We start from the raw sequence: 16,666 nt of genomic DNA, 5'->3' as shown, positions 1-16,666 counted from the left end.
CCCAATTCACAGCCACCTGCACCTTGGACCGCAACTACATGCTGTCCAGCCTCCTCTGCACCAATGAATAGCAACAACAGGTCGAATTAAAGCATCTGATGGAGGCGGAAAGCGAAAACGCCCATGTGTTCGAGATTTTGGTGCACGTTAAAGATCCCCAGGTGGGCGAAATTAATCCGGAGCCCTCCACTACGGCGCACCTCGTTGCCTATGTAGCGTCGGCGCATTAAATACCACAATTAATCAATCATTTGAAGGAAATTAGCCAGACACAGAAAAAGCTTTTCATGCACATCTACCCACATTAATTTTAAATGCAGAGCATTTCAGTAACTCACGATGTCACCCGCGTTGGCGTCCGTAGTCCGCACGCTTACTGCGCATGCGCGTCGAGTCGAGGCGATAGCGAACACTCTCTCGCGAGGGGCATTGGATTGGATTCGAACACTCTCTCGCGAGGGACATTAGATTGGATTTGATTGGCTTGGCTTGGCTTGGTTTGGATTGGATTGGATTTAAGTGGATTGTGTTGCGTCATAGCCGCGGCAGAGGCGCTGGGGCCGGCGCATGTGCAGTACTCTCTCTTCCGCGGTTTCCTCTCCTTCGGGCGCGCTGCGCATATAACCAGTGTGCCGTTCTCCGGCGAAGCAACATCCGCGCTTGGTTCAAACATCTAGAGCCCATGCCGCTTTACAAGTACGCCAACGTCGTCGACTGGGACCGGCTTGCGCAGTCCCCTCAATGTATATAAGCGGCGGAGCGCGCGTTCGGAATTCAGTCAAGGGCGTCTTTGCTTGGCTTTCGCTTGACGTGACGATTTGCTTGACTCGAGTAGATGCGACGCATTTACACGAGTTCCCCCCGTGGGAAGATGCGGGCGGCTTTTTTTTTTCTTGAATGCCCATACCACAATCAAGGTGGCTGGCAAGAATTCCACAATAGCACGTGTGAAATTTGTGCCCATGTCACCTCATTGATTGCGCTGCAACCTATGGTCGCATAATGCAGGCTTCAGAACAAGTAGGTTACACAATCAGAAAAACAGACAAAAGACCAACAACCCACCAGCCCTCACACTGTCCCCGTGGTGTCACGGCCAGTCAGTGCAACTGGCAGTGGCCGAAACAGGCCAGAGCCCATACACCTAATTGTGGCACTGCAGCGGTTAATGCGGTCCTCCCTGATAACGCCGCAGGAAGGCTAGCATGGCTATCACACACTGCTCCATCTCTGGCACCTCCTCAATGGTGCCCCCACTGATAAAAAAAACGCACTGATAAAAAGAAAAACAGAAACACACAAGTTTTTCAAGAGCAAAATTTTAGGTTATCTGCGATTTCACCATGGTAAAAAAAAAAAGGAAAGAAAAGGCAGGCAGGAAGTTGAGTGAGCCTTAAGCATAAAACAAGCATGCACGCTGTCTTTTGAGGCCCCTTTGAACATGCTTGCCCCTTCCCCAGCAGGACAAGCGTCTGGCACCCCCTACCTTTTTAATATTTGAGACCAGCTGCGGGCTCAAGGGGCCAGTGCCATTCGCTCGGGTGTCGCCTCCGGCGTGGACTTCAGCGACAGCCGAGGGCTTGGCCTCCGGCGTACAAGGCACGATCTCCGCCTCCCAGTCTTCCTCGGGGGACTCGGGTGGAGGGCTCCTCCTGCAGGAACAACCGCATTCCGAATTTCCACCCCACCCGCTGATGGGGCAAACACCGGCAACCATTTGAGAAGGGAAAAGGGGGAGGGAGGGGAAGCATAAAGACACATTTGCAGGGCGGGGCTGCTGATTTATACAATGGCAGGAGTAATTCCCTCTGATAAAATGCACGTGGAAGTTTAAACTGTGCGCTGCATCCCCTGTAAGCAAACGGTGCAGCCCATCGCTTTCCAGCTACTGAACTGCTTAATTAAATTACAGTACAGCATTACCACAAGATTTTTAGCCCCAGGCCACAAAAAGTATTCGCACTTTGAAAGCGGGGGTAATGACACGGGATAGCTTGTGTGCACACCACGCCAGGGAATGCGGAATAGAGGCCTTTCTCATTGCGACAACTGCGCATCTCACGAACAGTTCAGAGGAGCACTGGCCAGCAAAACCAGCTAGCAAGACGACTTTTCTCAGCCACATTTTGTGGGGTTCCCTTTTCGTCGTCCGACCAGAGACTTGTTCTGACCTCTGAAGGACAAACGAGGATTGCCAAAGTGATCACGGGACCAGTAACAATAACACCAGAGGAAACGATCAGCACGTCCCTTTGTGCGACCCTGTCTCCGTGAATAATCGTATGAGCTCCCAGCAGAACCACTTGAGAACGTGACTGAAGGTAAGGAGTACAGTTGGCCCTCATAATGAACATAGACACAGTGAATTATCAGATATAAAAAAAATGAGATTCTACATTTGCTTGGTCATGCTGAATTTCTTCAGTAGCTGTGCTGTTCACAACCAAACAAAGTACAAAATCCAAAGCAGCACCACGTTTAACGAATGGATTTCGCTCACCGCACGGCTAGAAATACTGACCCCAGCTCCCACAGTCACAGCCTCCCCAAGAACAGCTTCCAAGTGCCGTGTCGTTAGAAGAACGCTGCTGGCGCTTATTTGTTAGTCGATAGCGCGCTCAACCAACGAGGCCTGTAGCCCACCGCAAGGCCTTGTGGCCGATACTGCTACTTCATGCCACACTGCACCACAAGCTGCAAAGGGACAACAGTGAAAGCGGTCATTCCCAGACATTCCTAGCCGAGCCACGCCGCACATGTAGCTACTAACATAACCTAAAATCCGGATAAGGAATGGAGATCTCTTGCTGTCAACTTCCTATATGCTGAAAATCAGCTGACACTAGCTTGCCCTCGACCCATTCAGTGGCGGAACAGAGAATTGGTTACTTCAAGCAGTGCTTGGAACAGCCAAAATGGATATTTGGAGCACACTTTCCAGCTTTCGGAGCAGGTTTTTTCAGACCACTTAAATTGTCTTGTTAGGACTACTACTCAGAGCCATGCAATTCCTCAACACACAATTTGACGAGGAGAAAAAAAAAAAAAAAAACAGAACCACACAGACCCTAAAAGCACTAAAAGAAGCTTTTAGCTGTCTTTTCCAAAAATTTATTTCGAGCACAAAAACACTAGTTCGAGATGACAAACATTGTACAAGCAAAACATAACCCCAATTATCAGCATGATAGGTTTAGGACTTCTTTTTCCACAAGGAAAAAGGACTTCTTTTTCCGGGGTGCGGGTAAATGCCGGCTTAATAGGGTCTCGTGTGACAGGTGGGCTAAGACCTTATGTTGAGGGCGTTCTCTCGCGATTGCCCTCAACATAAGGTCTTAGCCCACCTGTCACACGAGACCCCATTAGGCCGGCATTTACCCGCACCCCGGTTATACGACCCCCCCGGTCATACGATTGATTTGATTGATTGTGGGGTTTAACGCGCCGACGCAACGCAGGCGATGAGGCGCGCCGTAGTGGAGGGCTCCGGATTAATTTTAACCACCTGGGGATCTTTAACGTGCGCCGAAATCTCGTACACACAGGCGTTTTTGCTTTTCGCCTCCATCAGAAAAGCGGCCGCCGCGGCCGGGAATCGAACCCACGACCTCGTGCTCAGCAGCGCAACGCCTTAGCCACTGAGCCACCGCGGCGGGTCCCCCGGTCATACGACGCTTTCGCACGGTCCCTTGAAAGTCGTAGTATCGGGGTTCCACTGTACAACAATGTTTTGTTTTTGTTCCCAGGGTAAAAACTTCCATTACCCCGCGACTGTTCTGAAGCAGACATGGGGCAATTGTTCAAATTAGTACGCTTTTGGAGCAGAACGGAGCAGAATCACCCTCTTGGCGCAGCTTGGCACAATTGGCGCAGCTGTTCCACCCCTGCCCATTTGAAGGTGAAGGACTGCCACGCTGTGCAATTTGTTTTGCGTTATTAAGAGGTTGCGGCTGCATTTTACGCCATAAAAGAACGTTTTGCACTGCGCTTTGCCGTGGAATGCAAAAAACTCGCGTATAACTCGCACCAACAACTGCAGAAAAGAGTAATCAGTGAATTCCACTCTGAAGGCAGCTTCCCCGTGATGGGCACCGTGTCGTGATGCATGCACTGCCACAGCCATCATCACGTTTCCTCCCCTCTCCATTCTAGCCGGCTCATATGTCAAAAGGCAAAACAAAGTGAAGCTACGCTATCCACCGGGCACGCTTGTAGTTCACGGTCAGGTGCCAGTGCGCAGAAAAGAGGCACAACCCGGCAGTTACCTACGAGTAATCGACCTAGCAGATGCACCTCACTAAAAAAAAAAAAAAAGTTGTTTGGCTGCACTCGTTCTTCTGATTGATACGCCCTTCCTAACATTATGCATTTGATTACGCAGGGAACACGCACGGATAGTTCTAACGTGAAAGCTTTAGTAGGCTAGCATTCCGTGATATCGGCACGTTCGCCCACCGTGCCCAGAACTGATGCCATCACACCAAAGTGGAAATAGCAGCAGCAGCAGCAACTGTCAGGTATGCATTTTGGAAGACCACCCATAGGAAGCAGCCGTCTTTGGAGCACCCCCAAAGAATGACGTTGCTACGAGCAGTAAGAAGATCACTTATGTTTCTGCCTTTTCGTTTGCTCAAGAAAATAACAATTGTAGCTCCTAGGAACACATGGTTACACTTCCCCCATTGCACTAATACTGAAGTGTCACCACAAGAGATGAAAGCTGGACCCAAATTTTCTTGTATCGTGCCAAAGAAAAATTTTACCAAAGTTTTCAAACGAGCCTTTTATTTTCTTATGACTGAAGCGTAGCTGAAAAATTGCAAGATTCAGTTTTCATATTGAAAATTGCACAAACCTTGGCTCAAATACAGTAAACCCTCACTACAGTGAAGTGAATAGGACTGCAAGAAAATTTGATACTATAAGCGGCCATTCGGTACACACGACTGCCCCCTGAAAGTTCAATAAACACAGCCGAATTAGCCATGGCAACTCTCCAGAATGGGTAAGCGCGAGATAGTCAGTGATGTCAACTCTTACTGCAGCACAAGAAAGGCCGCAAGCTGCGTCCGTCAGGTTTTTCAGTCACGTGCAAGGAGTGCCTGCTCCATTTTGCCCATGCTCAGCACGCGGTCGGGGTCGAGGCCAGCATGCTCAATAATTCACAACAGACAGAGGCTCTCCTGCGTCTGTGCCACACTGGCTATTTTGGGAGGAGGCTATTGATCTCACGTCTCTTCTTCATTGTCCGTCGGGCCCCCACCAACCAGACCTACCATTTCAGCATCCACCTGGCTGGGGTGCCGATGGGAGCATAGCATTCGTGGCAGCCATCTTGAACAATTCGAAGTTGTCTCGCACTTTGTTACCAATGATTCTGCACACAGCTTTGTACAGCCGGTCAAAAGAGGGCAGAGGGGTCTCCAGAGCCTGGCCTTGAGAATTCCAGGGAGGCACTTTGCTGGCGATGGGGAAAGTTGCTCCCCCCTTCCCTCCTTGAGAGCAGCCCCGAGTATGCAACTGCAACTCACTAATTTTTCCCAAGTGAAGTAAGCCATAAACATGCTACAAGCACTTCAGCCTAATACTATGCATGCATTCGGTTTGGGACGGCGCGACACTTCAATGGAACAGAATTAAAATAAAGTGACTTCATGGCAAACACTGGGTCTACTTATACAGACAAGCGCATTATTTGCTTCATATCTGCTTCGAATGCAGTAGCCACTATGCGCACATGCCTACATGCCACCAGTCTGAACCTAAAGTAATGTAAGACTGAAAAAATTAAGTGTAATGTCAGTTTGCTCGCAATGATCCCCTGCACTTGACAGCTCTGTCAGGCAGTGATTCCGCTGGGGGGCCAGTATTAGCTGCTGCATCCCTCTCCTGCATCGGTGCAGTGCAAGGCGCATACAAGGGGGCACAGGTCGTGGAGCAAAGGTGCCACTTTGCCATTAGTGCCGCTGCTTCGAATGCTGCAGTGTGGGCGAATGTTTTTGTTCTGAACAAGCCCTGTTAAACACTTGTTTTCCCTGTTGTGGGCCAGCATCTTTCCCCACCAACATTGTGCCCCTCCAGCTACATCTGCTCACTGCGACACTGCGCCAAATTTCCAGCACCCTGTTGAGTGCCCCGTTAGCAACTGTGACCGCTGACCCAGCAAACACTTGCGATAAATGGCGCCTCATTGATTGCTACAAGTGAGCCACAACATGCAGCCCACAGCACACACAGCTGCTCGTTGACTGCAAGGATGCCTCAAAGGGTAGCGCACACTACCCCGGTGGTACCTGCGCCTCGGTGCCCGTGCTGAGCATTGGGCCGCTGGTGGGTAAAGTGGGCTCCTGGCAGGCACCACTGCTCTTCGCACCGCATTGGCGAGCTGAGCCTGGAGCGGCCAAATCGGCCCCCGGGAGTACGCAGGACGGTTCTGCCAGAGTGGCGAGTGAACGAGCAAAGGCAGCGGCACCAGTGGCTGCCACCAGATGGGCCAGGGGGAAGCAGCAACCCTTAGAGCCAGCAAGGGGGAGACATGCACAAGCACGGAGGGAAGGTCAGGGTCAGGGAGCCCCAGGGGAAATACAGCGCAGCGAGAAAGTGGTGCTCGACAATGCACACATCCACAGGACACACCTGAAGGCTGGCACACACTCGTTTCCATACTCCTACAGAAAAGTAGCGGCCACATGCGATCCCGCACAGGCATGGAGCTACGCGACACCTGCCAGCGAAACTTAAAGGCACCATGAAAGGCATTTAGACATACTAGTTGGCCTGCACACCTTAAAGAAATGGGCTCCAAACGAGATCACCAACGCAAGTGCTTGTCCCTCATGCTTCTAGAGTTTGACTCATACCCTTGTTACATGGACCCTTCAACAGCTGTTAAAGAGGCCATGGAGACAAAATACAAGTTTGTCTTATTCGAAAGATTTGGCATTTTATAGCGCCCCCAGCACTTGTATGGCAGCAAACGATGCTTTAATCACCCAGAAATTAGCTTTTGCCCAGAGTTTCTCTGCCACACCGCCACAGAGCATCACCGCGTGCTGCCATCGGTGTATGCACGCATGCATGCATGCATGTTCCACTTGGCGTTTTCCTTCACAGTTTCCTTCACAGTTCAAATGCAACATTAAAATGCAACGAAGGGTTTGGGTTTCTTGAATGACAAAGGTAAGTAATTATGGCCCCTCGATGGAAGCAGTAATGTTTCATTGAGCGGCCATGAAGTATTAAAAAGCAAGGGATTGTCCAATCTGTTAGGTAGATGAATAAGAAGTTGCTGCCTGACGTCTGCATGACAGTAGACAAAAGGACTCGTTACCTTGGTGTCCCTCGAAAGCCCGCACATCAAGGTAGCCACGCAACTGCTAAAAGAATTAAAACAGCGCTCGCCAGTCTGGCAGTGCCTACCACGAGCATTTGGAGGGTGCTGTAAGCGGCCACCACTACTGGCCCACTCGCTTCTGTTCCTTCACCTACATCAACGTCTGGCCACAAATAATGGCCACCCATTTTTTCAGTTTGGTAAACACCACATAGCACACGATGATGCCACAACTGTGAACGATTACGCACTTTTGACACAGGAAAATTCAATACATCAAATTTTATTGCTTCGACTGTGCGCGTGTACGTATGTGTGTTCATACAGCTGTAAAGAGTTAAATAAACTGCCTTGCGTCTTTGGGTTCAAAGAGCAAGGATGCACAGAACTACCGTATTTTCTCGCATATAACCCGCCCTCGCATATAACCCGCACCCCTAACTTTGAACTCCCCAAAAAAAGAAAAAAATCCTCGCGTATAACCCGCATGCTTACCTGAAAAAAAAACTCGTTTAGGAAGTCAAAATTGCACAGTTACAATCTCGTTTACAGGAGAACTTTATTTCGAAACGATCGCAGCAACGTTGTCAGCGCCGATTCCGGTTCACTCAATCATCGCCAGACTCGCCACTGTCGCTGCTGCCATCCGAGGCTTCATCGCCGCTCTCAAAGACGCAGTCGTCTTCGGTGCCATCTAAGCAATTGCTGATGGCGCACTTCTTGAAACTTTTGCGCACCATGTCGGCCGGAATCGCCCCCCACGCATCCACGATCCACTGGCACAGCAGCGCAATGTCTGGCCTCCGCACGCGTCTCGGCGGTGTGAGGGCGCAAAGGCCGTCGGCCATCCACTCGGCATACAGCCGCTTCACGTGGGCCTTGAATGGTTTATTTAGGCATACGTCCAGTGGCTGGAGCATGGAAGTCATGCCACCGGGTATAATCACGAGGTCCGTGCGGTTGTCAGCGAGGCGCGCTTTCACTGCCTCAGTGCAGTGGCCTTGGAACGAGTCCAGCGCCAGCATGGACCACCGTGCCAACATGGCGCCTGGCCTTTTTTCCCAGACCGTGCGAAGCCAGTCAACGACGAGGTCACTGTTCATCCACCCATTGTCTTCCGCCCGTACAACAATCCCTGGTGGCAGTGGAGTAGTGGGTAGCGTTTTGCGCTTGAAGATTACATACGGGCGGAGTTTTGTGCCGTCCGCCAAAGCGCACAACATTACTGTACAGCATAGTTTGGTGTTTCCGCCCGTCAGCACGCTTACAGATTTCGAGCCCTTTTTCTGCAGAGTGGTGTCCATGGGTATCTCGAAGTAGACGGGCGTTTGATCGGCATTTCCCACCTGGGACAGCAAGTAGTTGTGCTCCTTCCTGAGCCCGATCACGTAACGCTGATAGTTCAACAGCTTCTCCTCGTAGGCGTTGGGAAGCCGCTGGCACATGGTCGTTCGCCGCCGCATCAAAAATCCCTGCCTGGCCATGAATCGCTGGAGCCATCCACGGCTCGCACGAAACTCGCGTGGGATGTTCATCTCCCGGGCCAACCTCAGAGCTTCCATCTGCGCCATCTCCGTCTACACAGCGTGGCCACGACTCCTCCGCTCCTCAATGAATTTGACAAGCTGCGTCTCAAGAAGGGGGTACGCGCCAGTCTTCGGGCCACGAAATGCTCGCTTCTCCTTGTGTGCACTTTCGAGAGAGGCCTTTTTCTTTCGCCAGTCACGAATGCAGGACTCGTCGACGTCGTGCTTTCTCGCAGCAGCTCAAGTTGCCGATTTCCTCCGCAGCAGCTATGATCTTCAGTTTCTCCTTCGCAGTGAAAGATTGCCGCCGAGACCCACTCATGGTACCTCACCAGACAAGGCTGACCAACGGTGCAAACTAGCTGCACATGACTTGGGGGTCCAACAACTTCGCAACAAGGCGCACGCAAATCACAGCAACAGACGCTGTTGACCAAAGCAAACAAAGCATGCGAAAAGTCCGAATAAACACGCTATGGAGGGGATCTGTCTATGGCCTGTGTTGGCTTCTTATTGGCTTTGCACCAGACAATGACGATGGGGATGCGGACTGCATTGCAGGCCGTGCATTGCCGTGAAGCCGACCTCTGCTCCCAGAATATTCGCAGATAACCCGCACCCCCACTTTTCGAACAAATTTTTTCAATTTTTGGTGCGGGTTATATGCGAGAAAATATGGTACGTTAAAATGCGTGTAGCTTAAAATCTGAAATGAACAGTGTACAAACAACAACCATTTGAGCCCGAACAGAAATAGCCAGCAGCGCAGGCACAGGTGAAAATAACCACTGAATCTGTCCCCAATTGTCCCAATAACAACTGCGTGGACAATTCAACTCTAAGTTCCAGTTTGTGGCATTCGAATTCCCTAACCATAAATACGAGTGATTGCATGTTTTTGTGCGAAGCAAGTCATTACTATAAGAACAGCCTGCCCCTTAAAACGGATAGCGCAGCTTGCACACAGAAGCCCCTCACCTGACTGCCGGTGACACTCGTGCCCCGTACGTGCTGTACGTTCTCTGTTGCCATGGCTGGAATGACTGGCGTACTGGAGTCCCTGCAGTGCGTCATGAGTGATGCCCCGCAGTGAGCACAAGAACACCACACACAGCAGTCGGGTAAAAATTGATGGTGAGAATGCACCCCCACCCCCCAAGAGTGGCCCTGAAAGCAAACTGTCAGTCAAACAACTGCTGAAATTCCCCCTCGTGCCCCCAACAGTGTCTAAGCTGCCACACCACACTCCTGCACACAAGAAACGAGTCGGGATTTCCATGTATATAGGTAAGTAGCAGTGTTTCCGCAAAAGAAAAAAAAAAAGTGGAACCCCAAATATATGACTTCCAAGTGACCACGCAAAAGCATCGTAAATGTCGCCCTAGTAGACGGTCTGACGCAACAGTGGGCGAAGAACTTATTTAAACTGCTAGATTTCGCGTGTACTTGCGCGATTTGCGAACCTTTCGCTAAAATTCCAAGTTTATAAAAAAAAATGCCCATTTCATGCCCCCCTCTCCTTCACAGCATCTGAGCTAGCCCTCCAGCCAAGCACCAGGCCGGCGCTACGCGACCCCCTTGCAGCCTAGGGCTATTTATAGCCCGCCAGCCCTGCCCCTGCCCATGATGAGGAAATTTGCAGACTGATAGAAAAATGGCTGTGGATGCCGCAAATGCCATTTTCCAGAAAACTATTTTTTGACCATTTTTCGGCCCCAAAGACCCATCTTGCCCCTTAAAAAAGGCTCAACCAAAGGCAGCGAAATTTCGATAGTACACAAATACATGTGCTGGCAACTTGCTGGCAGTAAGCCATGTAAAAGTTTACTGCGAGTGAATTTCTTCTATTTTAGCTATTTTGCAGTGGCTGTATAACAATCTATTCACTGAAACAAAAATTCCAACAGTAGTTACCTGCATCAACATATATTCTAAGCGCACACCAAACAGCATGTAACTGCGTCCAGTGGTTTCCTTTAATTATTGCAAATGCTGACGCAACTGAAGCAAAAGTACGATTTTTCACGCTTGAAGTTTGGCTTTTTCTTCTAAAGCCAAATCAGCTGAAATAAACTGGTTAGCGAGGTCAATAACTAGAAGACCTCATCTTTTCAACGATTAGCCACATCTGTGGTTTAAACTGAAGCGCAAAAGCAGCTACATAAACAACATCCAAAACTGGCAGTGCAAGCCAAGGGAGTGGGACCACCACCTACACTCTTTCGTTACGACGGAAAAACAGCCGATTTTGAGTGCTTCCACAAAACTATTTTTTTTATTTTGAGCTAGTGGACACATTTAGCATTGCTATGCCTGTAATTGTAGCTTATAGATTGCTCTTACAAATGCATGCCAGCAGTTTTGTGAAAGGTACAATTACTTAGTTTATTAGTCAAATATTCAGAAAAAAATGCACAAAAAAGTAAGCACACAATGTATATAGGCGATTGTAATGAGCCTAAAAATTTTAGGAATTCTAAGATATACTAATTGTTCCTACATTTCTTGGCTATGATTCAATATATATATCAACGCTGTACACCAAGTTTTGTATTTTTGTGGGCCCGTCAAACTAGCGGAACTGACGGCTGTGCCACTCCTCGAAGCCACTCGAGTGTAAGTCGGTCATGCATTCAAGCACACTTTTTTGTGTTCTGACACAAAATCCTTTTCACTGGAGTGGTAAAAAACTAGAAAAAAAAAAATCCAGCGCTCTTGAGAAGTGTCGCGCATCGCTCCGTAGCGGTAATCTTACACAAGTGCCAGGCTATCATGAAGGTAATAACACGATATGACGCGGCGCATTTGCCAAAATATCCCTACCGCACGTTGTCCAGATTCTACACATCAATGTAAAGCTGCAGTCGCCAGATAGGAAGCCCATTTTGTTTATAAATACAGCGGGACGCCGTTTTCACACAACTTGCCACTACCGCGGGTTCAAATTTCACTCTTGGCGCAGCCTCAGCACGCGAAATATCAACAAAACATAATAAAATCGAAAAATGAGTTGTCAATAAATACGCCAGATGGCGCTAGTTGTCCGACAGGCGCCGTTTTTAGCTTTCGCGGGACGTTTGAAATCATCGGACACCGGCGTCCGATCGCCTATGGCGCCGTACTGAAAGAGTTAACATTAGTCATCTGTATGATGGGAGCCCAGCCAATAGATTACATGGTGACCCCAAACACCCACAAGTTCATTTCAGTTTCGGTGCAATACTCTGCTAGTTAACTGGGTGACACTTGTACGGTACTGTGTGTGCTGCTACGTTTACTACAACCCTCTGTGTGCTTTTGCTGCGCTTTAAAAAAAAAAGACACTGAAACCCTCATTTCGGCTAAAGTCAGTTTTCTCGCTTACCAACTACTGCGCCCTCTGCAACAAAGCACTGTATAGACGTGCCTTGGCAAATTCATCGCTTGGCTGTCGGAAACATCGGTAGAGGGAATAATCGGAATACTTATTCCAGAATGAGATGATAAAGTGAGCAAGATGGTTACCACGCAAAAACTTCGTCTGCAGGCCTGGATTGTGTGTGATTGCGCGATGAGCGCAAGTATGCTGCTAGTACTGTGCATCGAAAGTGCACGACATGAACGTTCGTATTATTTGCCTGCTTCCTTCAATGAATGCTTCTTCACTTCAAACACAGGCAATGTCTACTAAGCGTAGACACGCGCGTCCATAGTGCACATTGTTGCGAGATGTACACGATGGAGCTGGTGCACAAGACAGGTTGGTTCGACGCAAATGTGGTATCCAACCTTCACGCAGCCTAAAAATGACTACGCTTTTCTTCAACAAAGCAGCAATGCTGATCACAGGTCTTAAGAAACATTTTGCTTAGTGGTCCTGAGCAGCAAAAAACAAGGGAGTTTGGAAAGCATGACTGATTTGAGAGAAACTGACGGGACTGTTTGGTACATAGTAGCACAGTATTCGGTTGCTTCTATACGGCTAAACATCCCTGCTGCCTCGCTTGCTTCCAGTTTATCATGACGCAAACCACAGCTCGTCCTTTGAATCATTGAATTGCTGTGAGGGAAATGAAGGAAAATGCGTTGTTTGATTAGCGCTTTCTCAGCAATCAAGGCATCTTTCAGCCCCGAACCAATGCTAAGGTGGCTACAGGAAGGTCAGACCTTCGTTTGAAACCAACTTGCTGGTTGCCTTTAGCATCCCTTAAGATTAAAATAGTTGCTGCGTAAAATGATGAGATCACAATGCAGGATTACTAAAGTCTCTTTCACCACTGTGCAGCCGGTGCTTGTTCCCGGTGCTTCAGTGGCTAAGGTCAGGGGTGCTACTGACTAATTGCAATTTGGAGCAATTTTTGGAGCACAAATATTTAGGTTTTGGATCACTTTGGAGCAATAAATTATGAATTGTATAGAGACATATAGGAGGGTTTTTTGGGAGGGAAATCGCGAGTAACAATGCGTTGCATCGAGAATGAAATGCTGCCAAAGAAAAACTAGTAAATGTCTAAAATTAGGACACTGAACACAGCCACAATTAAGATGATCACTACTTGTTTATTTGAAATGAAACTGATGACCCCACTGCACCGCATTCTAGAGCTTCTGCAATTCTTCACTGACAGCTGCCAGCTTGGCCATGTTCTCGGCAAGGCTAGAATCAGCCTCAGAAAGTAGCACCTGGACACATACAACATCATCCATGTTCCTCCTAGTCACACCAGACTTGACTAGGCTACAGTCATTGACTAGGCTACTCGACGGGCGGGACTAAACGAAATGCGCACGAAGCCGATATACATATGAGTGAGCGTTTTTGGTGAGTGTCATTCGCACGTGCCTTAATTGTGACAGGTGCACTCGGAATGACTTCGCGCTTGACAGCGGTATAAGCTTTCGCACTAAGGTTGCGCACATATCATTCACAAAGGCTTACTTTCTTCATTGCATCTGTGCACGCTGACCGCTGTCTGGGTCCAACCGCACGGTAAGGAGGCCGCAATTATGCTACACAAACAGTTCCTCCAACAATACACGTCAACCGCACGTGAACTGAGTAGCTGCGAGTCACAGGGAGCGCCCAGGGCAACCGTTCCGCCAATGCGCCACATCGTGCGCTATGGACGTAAAATAACGGCGTTTCATGCAGTTCAGTTGGCTGAGACGTGAAATGACGTCATTATTTAAAGATATTACGACTGTTGCGACAATAGTCTGAACCCGGCCTAACGCGATACTCAGCCGCACGTGTACCGAGTGGTACCTGTGACAAATGCAACAAATGGCGCCGAAGAGCAACGCCTACAAGCATACAAGGCCCGCCATTCTCGCGCTGTTTCGGTACACCCGCCAGGGGGCGGTAACAACAGACAAAAAAATGCAGGCAGTCATTTTGGAGCACACTGGCGCAATATTTTGTGTTTATATCAGTTTGGAGCAGAGAATTTGCCTTGGCGCAAATTGGCGCATTTGGCGCAAGAATGGAAGCCCTGTAAGGTACCCCCAAAATAAAGGGCACCATGTGCAACCCACCCATGGCAGTCCTCGGTCCCAGGGTGCCAACCGGCCGGAACCTTCCTCCGTTCCACTGGCCAGGCCCTGGGGGCCTAGGTTGCGCAGGGAAAGGTGGCCTCGGAGGGAAAGGCGGCCTCAGGGGGAGTGGTGGCCTCGTAGTAGCTGCGACAGGGGCTGCACAACAGGACAGCAGTTGCGCAGTCTTAATAAAGCCTGCCCAACCATCAGCCGAGGGATCAAGTCAGAGCACATGGCACTTGCGGAGAGCACACACGAAAGCACAATACCCTTGCTAAGAATAACACTGATGAGCAAGGCAAAACAAGCCACCCGCCCAAAACTCTCCAGACTTTTGCTCACAATATACACCTATTTTAAATTCCAATGGCAGATCCAAAATGGTCACCGTGCTCCTCTCTGATCCCTGAAACAGTAGACCCTCCAAAACTGCCTTTGGAATGCACAGTCTCCCAGTCTGCCATTGGGATACGCTGCTCCAAATGAAGCAAAAACATTGCTTTAAAAGAGCTCAGTGTCTGCCACTGTAATTAAACGTTAGGAAGCGCTATCACGCAATGGCCTACTATCACTAAAATGGTACACACCTAACGCCTTCTCCTCCTGGTGATAACCTACAAGGCCAGGTTGTAGGGTTTACAAACCCCTCTGAAAGACAGGCTACAGGCTTGAAAACACGAAGCAAGCATCACAAATGGGGACAAGCTCGCGTAGAAAACATCCCAGCTCAAATTTTAAAAAGTGGAGTTGACATGTGATGTGAAGGGGCCAGGGTACATGATTTAAATGAACAATGGCCACAAAGGCATGGCATAAAAAGCAGGGGCACGCAGGTAGCTACCCACCTGGAAAAGGTGAAATTTAAGGCATGGAGAAGACACTAGATCGGTCTGACCTGATTATGACATTTACAGGGGTGAGACAGCTGAATCAGATTTGGGAGCAGTTTTTGGAGCAGCGAAATCTCGATTTTGGAGCAGAAGAAAGTTGATTTGGAGCAGAAGAACGACATTTATTATGCCCCCTTAGGAGCCTAAAAAATACAATTTTTGGCAACTCAGGGGGGAAAATTGCACTTCTTAATCGGTTTTGAACGTACATAGCAGTTAAACAATTTTTCAATAGTTTTTTCTACCAGAGTATCACCAGGTACGATCTGCACTACCTTTTTACAAACCATTATTAAATTTAAAGGCTCTATGCATAGATAGCGTGGAGCAGTGTTGAGAAGGTTGAACTGAAAAACTAAGCAATTGTAAGGCATTTTTATTATCATGTGAATACCGAAAGTATTGTTTTTGTAATCCCAGACTCGGCTTTACGCACAAGCGTAGAGCGACGGCAAAAGTTGCGCAAAGCCAGGTGACAGTCGTCGCACCCCACCAGCCCTCCCATTTCAATCCCCAAGGTGCACATTCACTACGATTGTAATTTGAGTAACGTTGGTATGTTTAGCCGTCTCCCTCGTGGCATTAAATTTCACTTCAGATAGATGAACCATTATTACTAGCGTAAAATAATAGCCCGTCCCGTTACCGGACGCTGCTTGAACATTTTGCAGCGATGTAGCCTGCATTGCTACTCCTGCAGCGTCGATCGTCCCATTTCCGCAGCTCGCAAGCTCACTGTCAAAGGCAGCATTAACTCAGCGTTTTATAACACCGCCATGAGTCTGAAATTTCACTTCAAGCATGCGCCGGCTTCACCTTGGAGTCCCGCAACTTCCCGCAGCAGATCAAACTAATAATTGTAAACCCAGCCACCCCCATAACTAAAACCGAGGTAGAAATCGGCGAAGAGCACTCTGCCTGATCCACAAGCAACTGCTTCGCCCGGTGGCCACGTTTTCATATCTTCACCACACCAAGATGGCGGCGCCCAGTAATGTCGTTCCGGAGATACGGCGCTTCAAAACTTGCCGTGTTTTCACCAACTTGCACAGTAGTTTGACGCCCCAGTACACATAAGTATTTTTTCTACAGGACTTTGCAGTGGTTTTCGATGGAAAAACTTTAAAAACGCACGGAATATAACATGTGCAACCCGACATTGTGACTTTCGAAAAAACTATCTCGGGGACACGTTTATACAGGCTTTTATTGAAAGATCAACCAATTAAACCTTTGAAAACAGCATCCCCATGGGGAGGCTGGAAAATTATGCCGTCAGTAAGCATTTTCCCCCACTGAAACTGACGGGAGCGTTAAAATCCTTGTCTCTGAGACTGTTTTGGAGCAGTTTGGCACAATTTTTGCAATTTTCAAGCTTTTGGAGCAGCCTGGAGCAGGAAAAC

The 16,666-nt window shown here is 48.8% G+C and overlaps 1 protein-coding gene across 4 annotated transcripts in view; it reads right to left on the bottom strand.

Moving 5' to 3' along the window:
* LOC144142439 (uncharacterized) overlaps positions 1–16,666 on the bottom strand; it is a 242,202-nt gene that overhangs the window by 204,349 nt on the left and 21,187 nt on the right. For 3 of the 4 annotated variants that reach the window (XM_077673960.1, XM_077673951.1, XM_077673969.1), the window contains 4 exons: positions 14,374–14,529; positions 9,838–9,919; positions 6,294–6,512; positions 1,487–1,652 (listed from right to left, as the gene is read on the bottom strand). In XM_077673960.1, coding sequence (XP_077530086.1) covers positions 1,487–1,652; positions 6,294–6,512; positions 9,838–9,919; positions 14,374–14,529 — 623 coding nt within the window. The remainder of the gene's footprint in view (positions 1–1,486; positions 1,653–6,293; positions 6,513–9,837; positions 9,920–14,373; positions 14,530–16,666) is intronic. The other variant, XM_077673979.1, reaches the window with a different exon arrangement.

Source organism: Haemaphysalis longicornis, unplaced genomic scaffold (assembly GCF_048455015.1).
Source record: "Haemaphysalis longicornis isolate Haplotype H1 unplaced genomic scaffold, Haemaphysalis longicornis Haplotype H1 scaffold_1, whole genome shotgun sequence".
In the NCBI taxonomy this organism is placed as follows: Eukaryota; Metazoa; Arthropoda; class Arachnida; order Ixodida; family Ixodidae; genus Haemaphysalis; species Haemaphysalis longicornis.
Note: the sequence above shows the minus strand (reverse complement) of the source record. Positions and strands in the feature narration are given on the sequence as shown.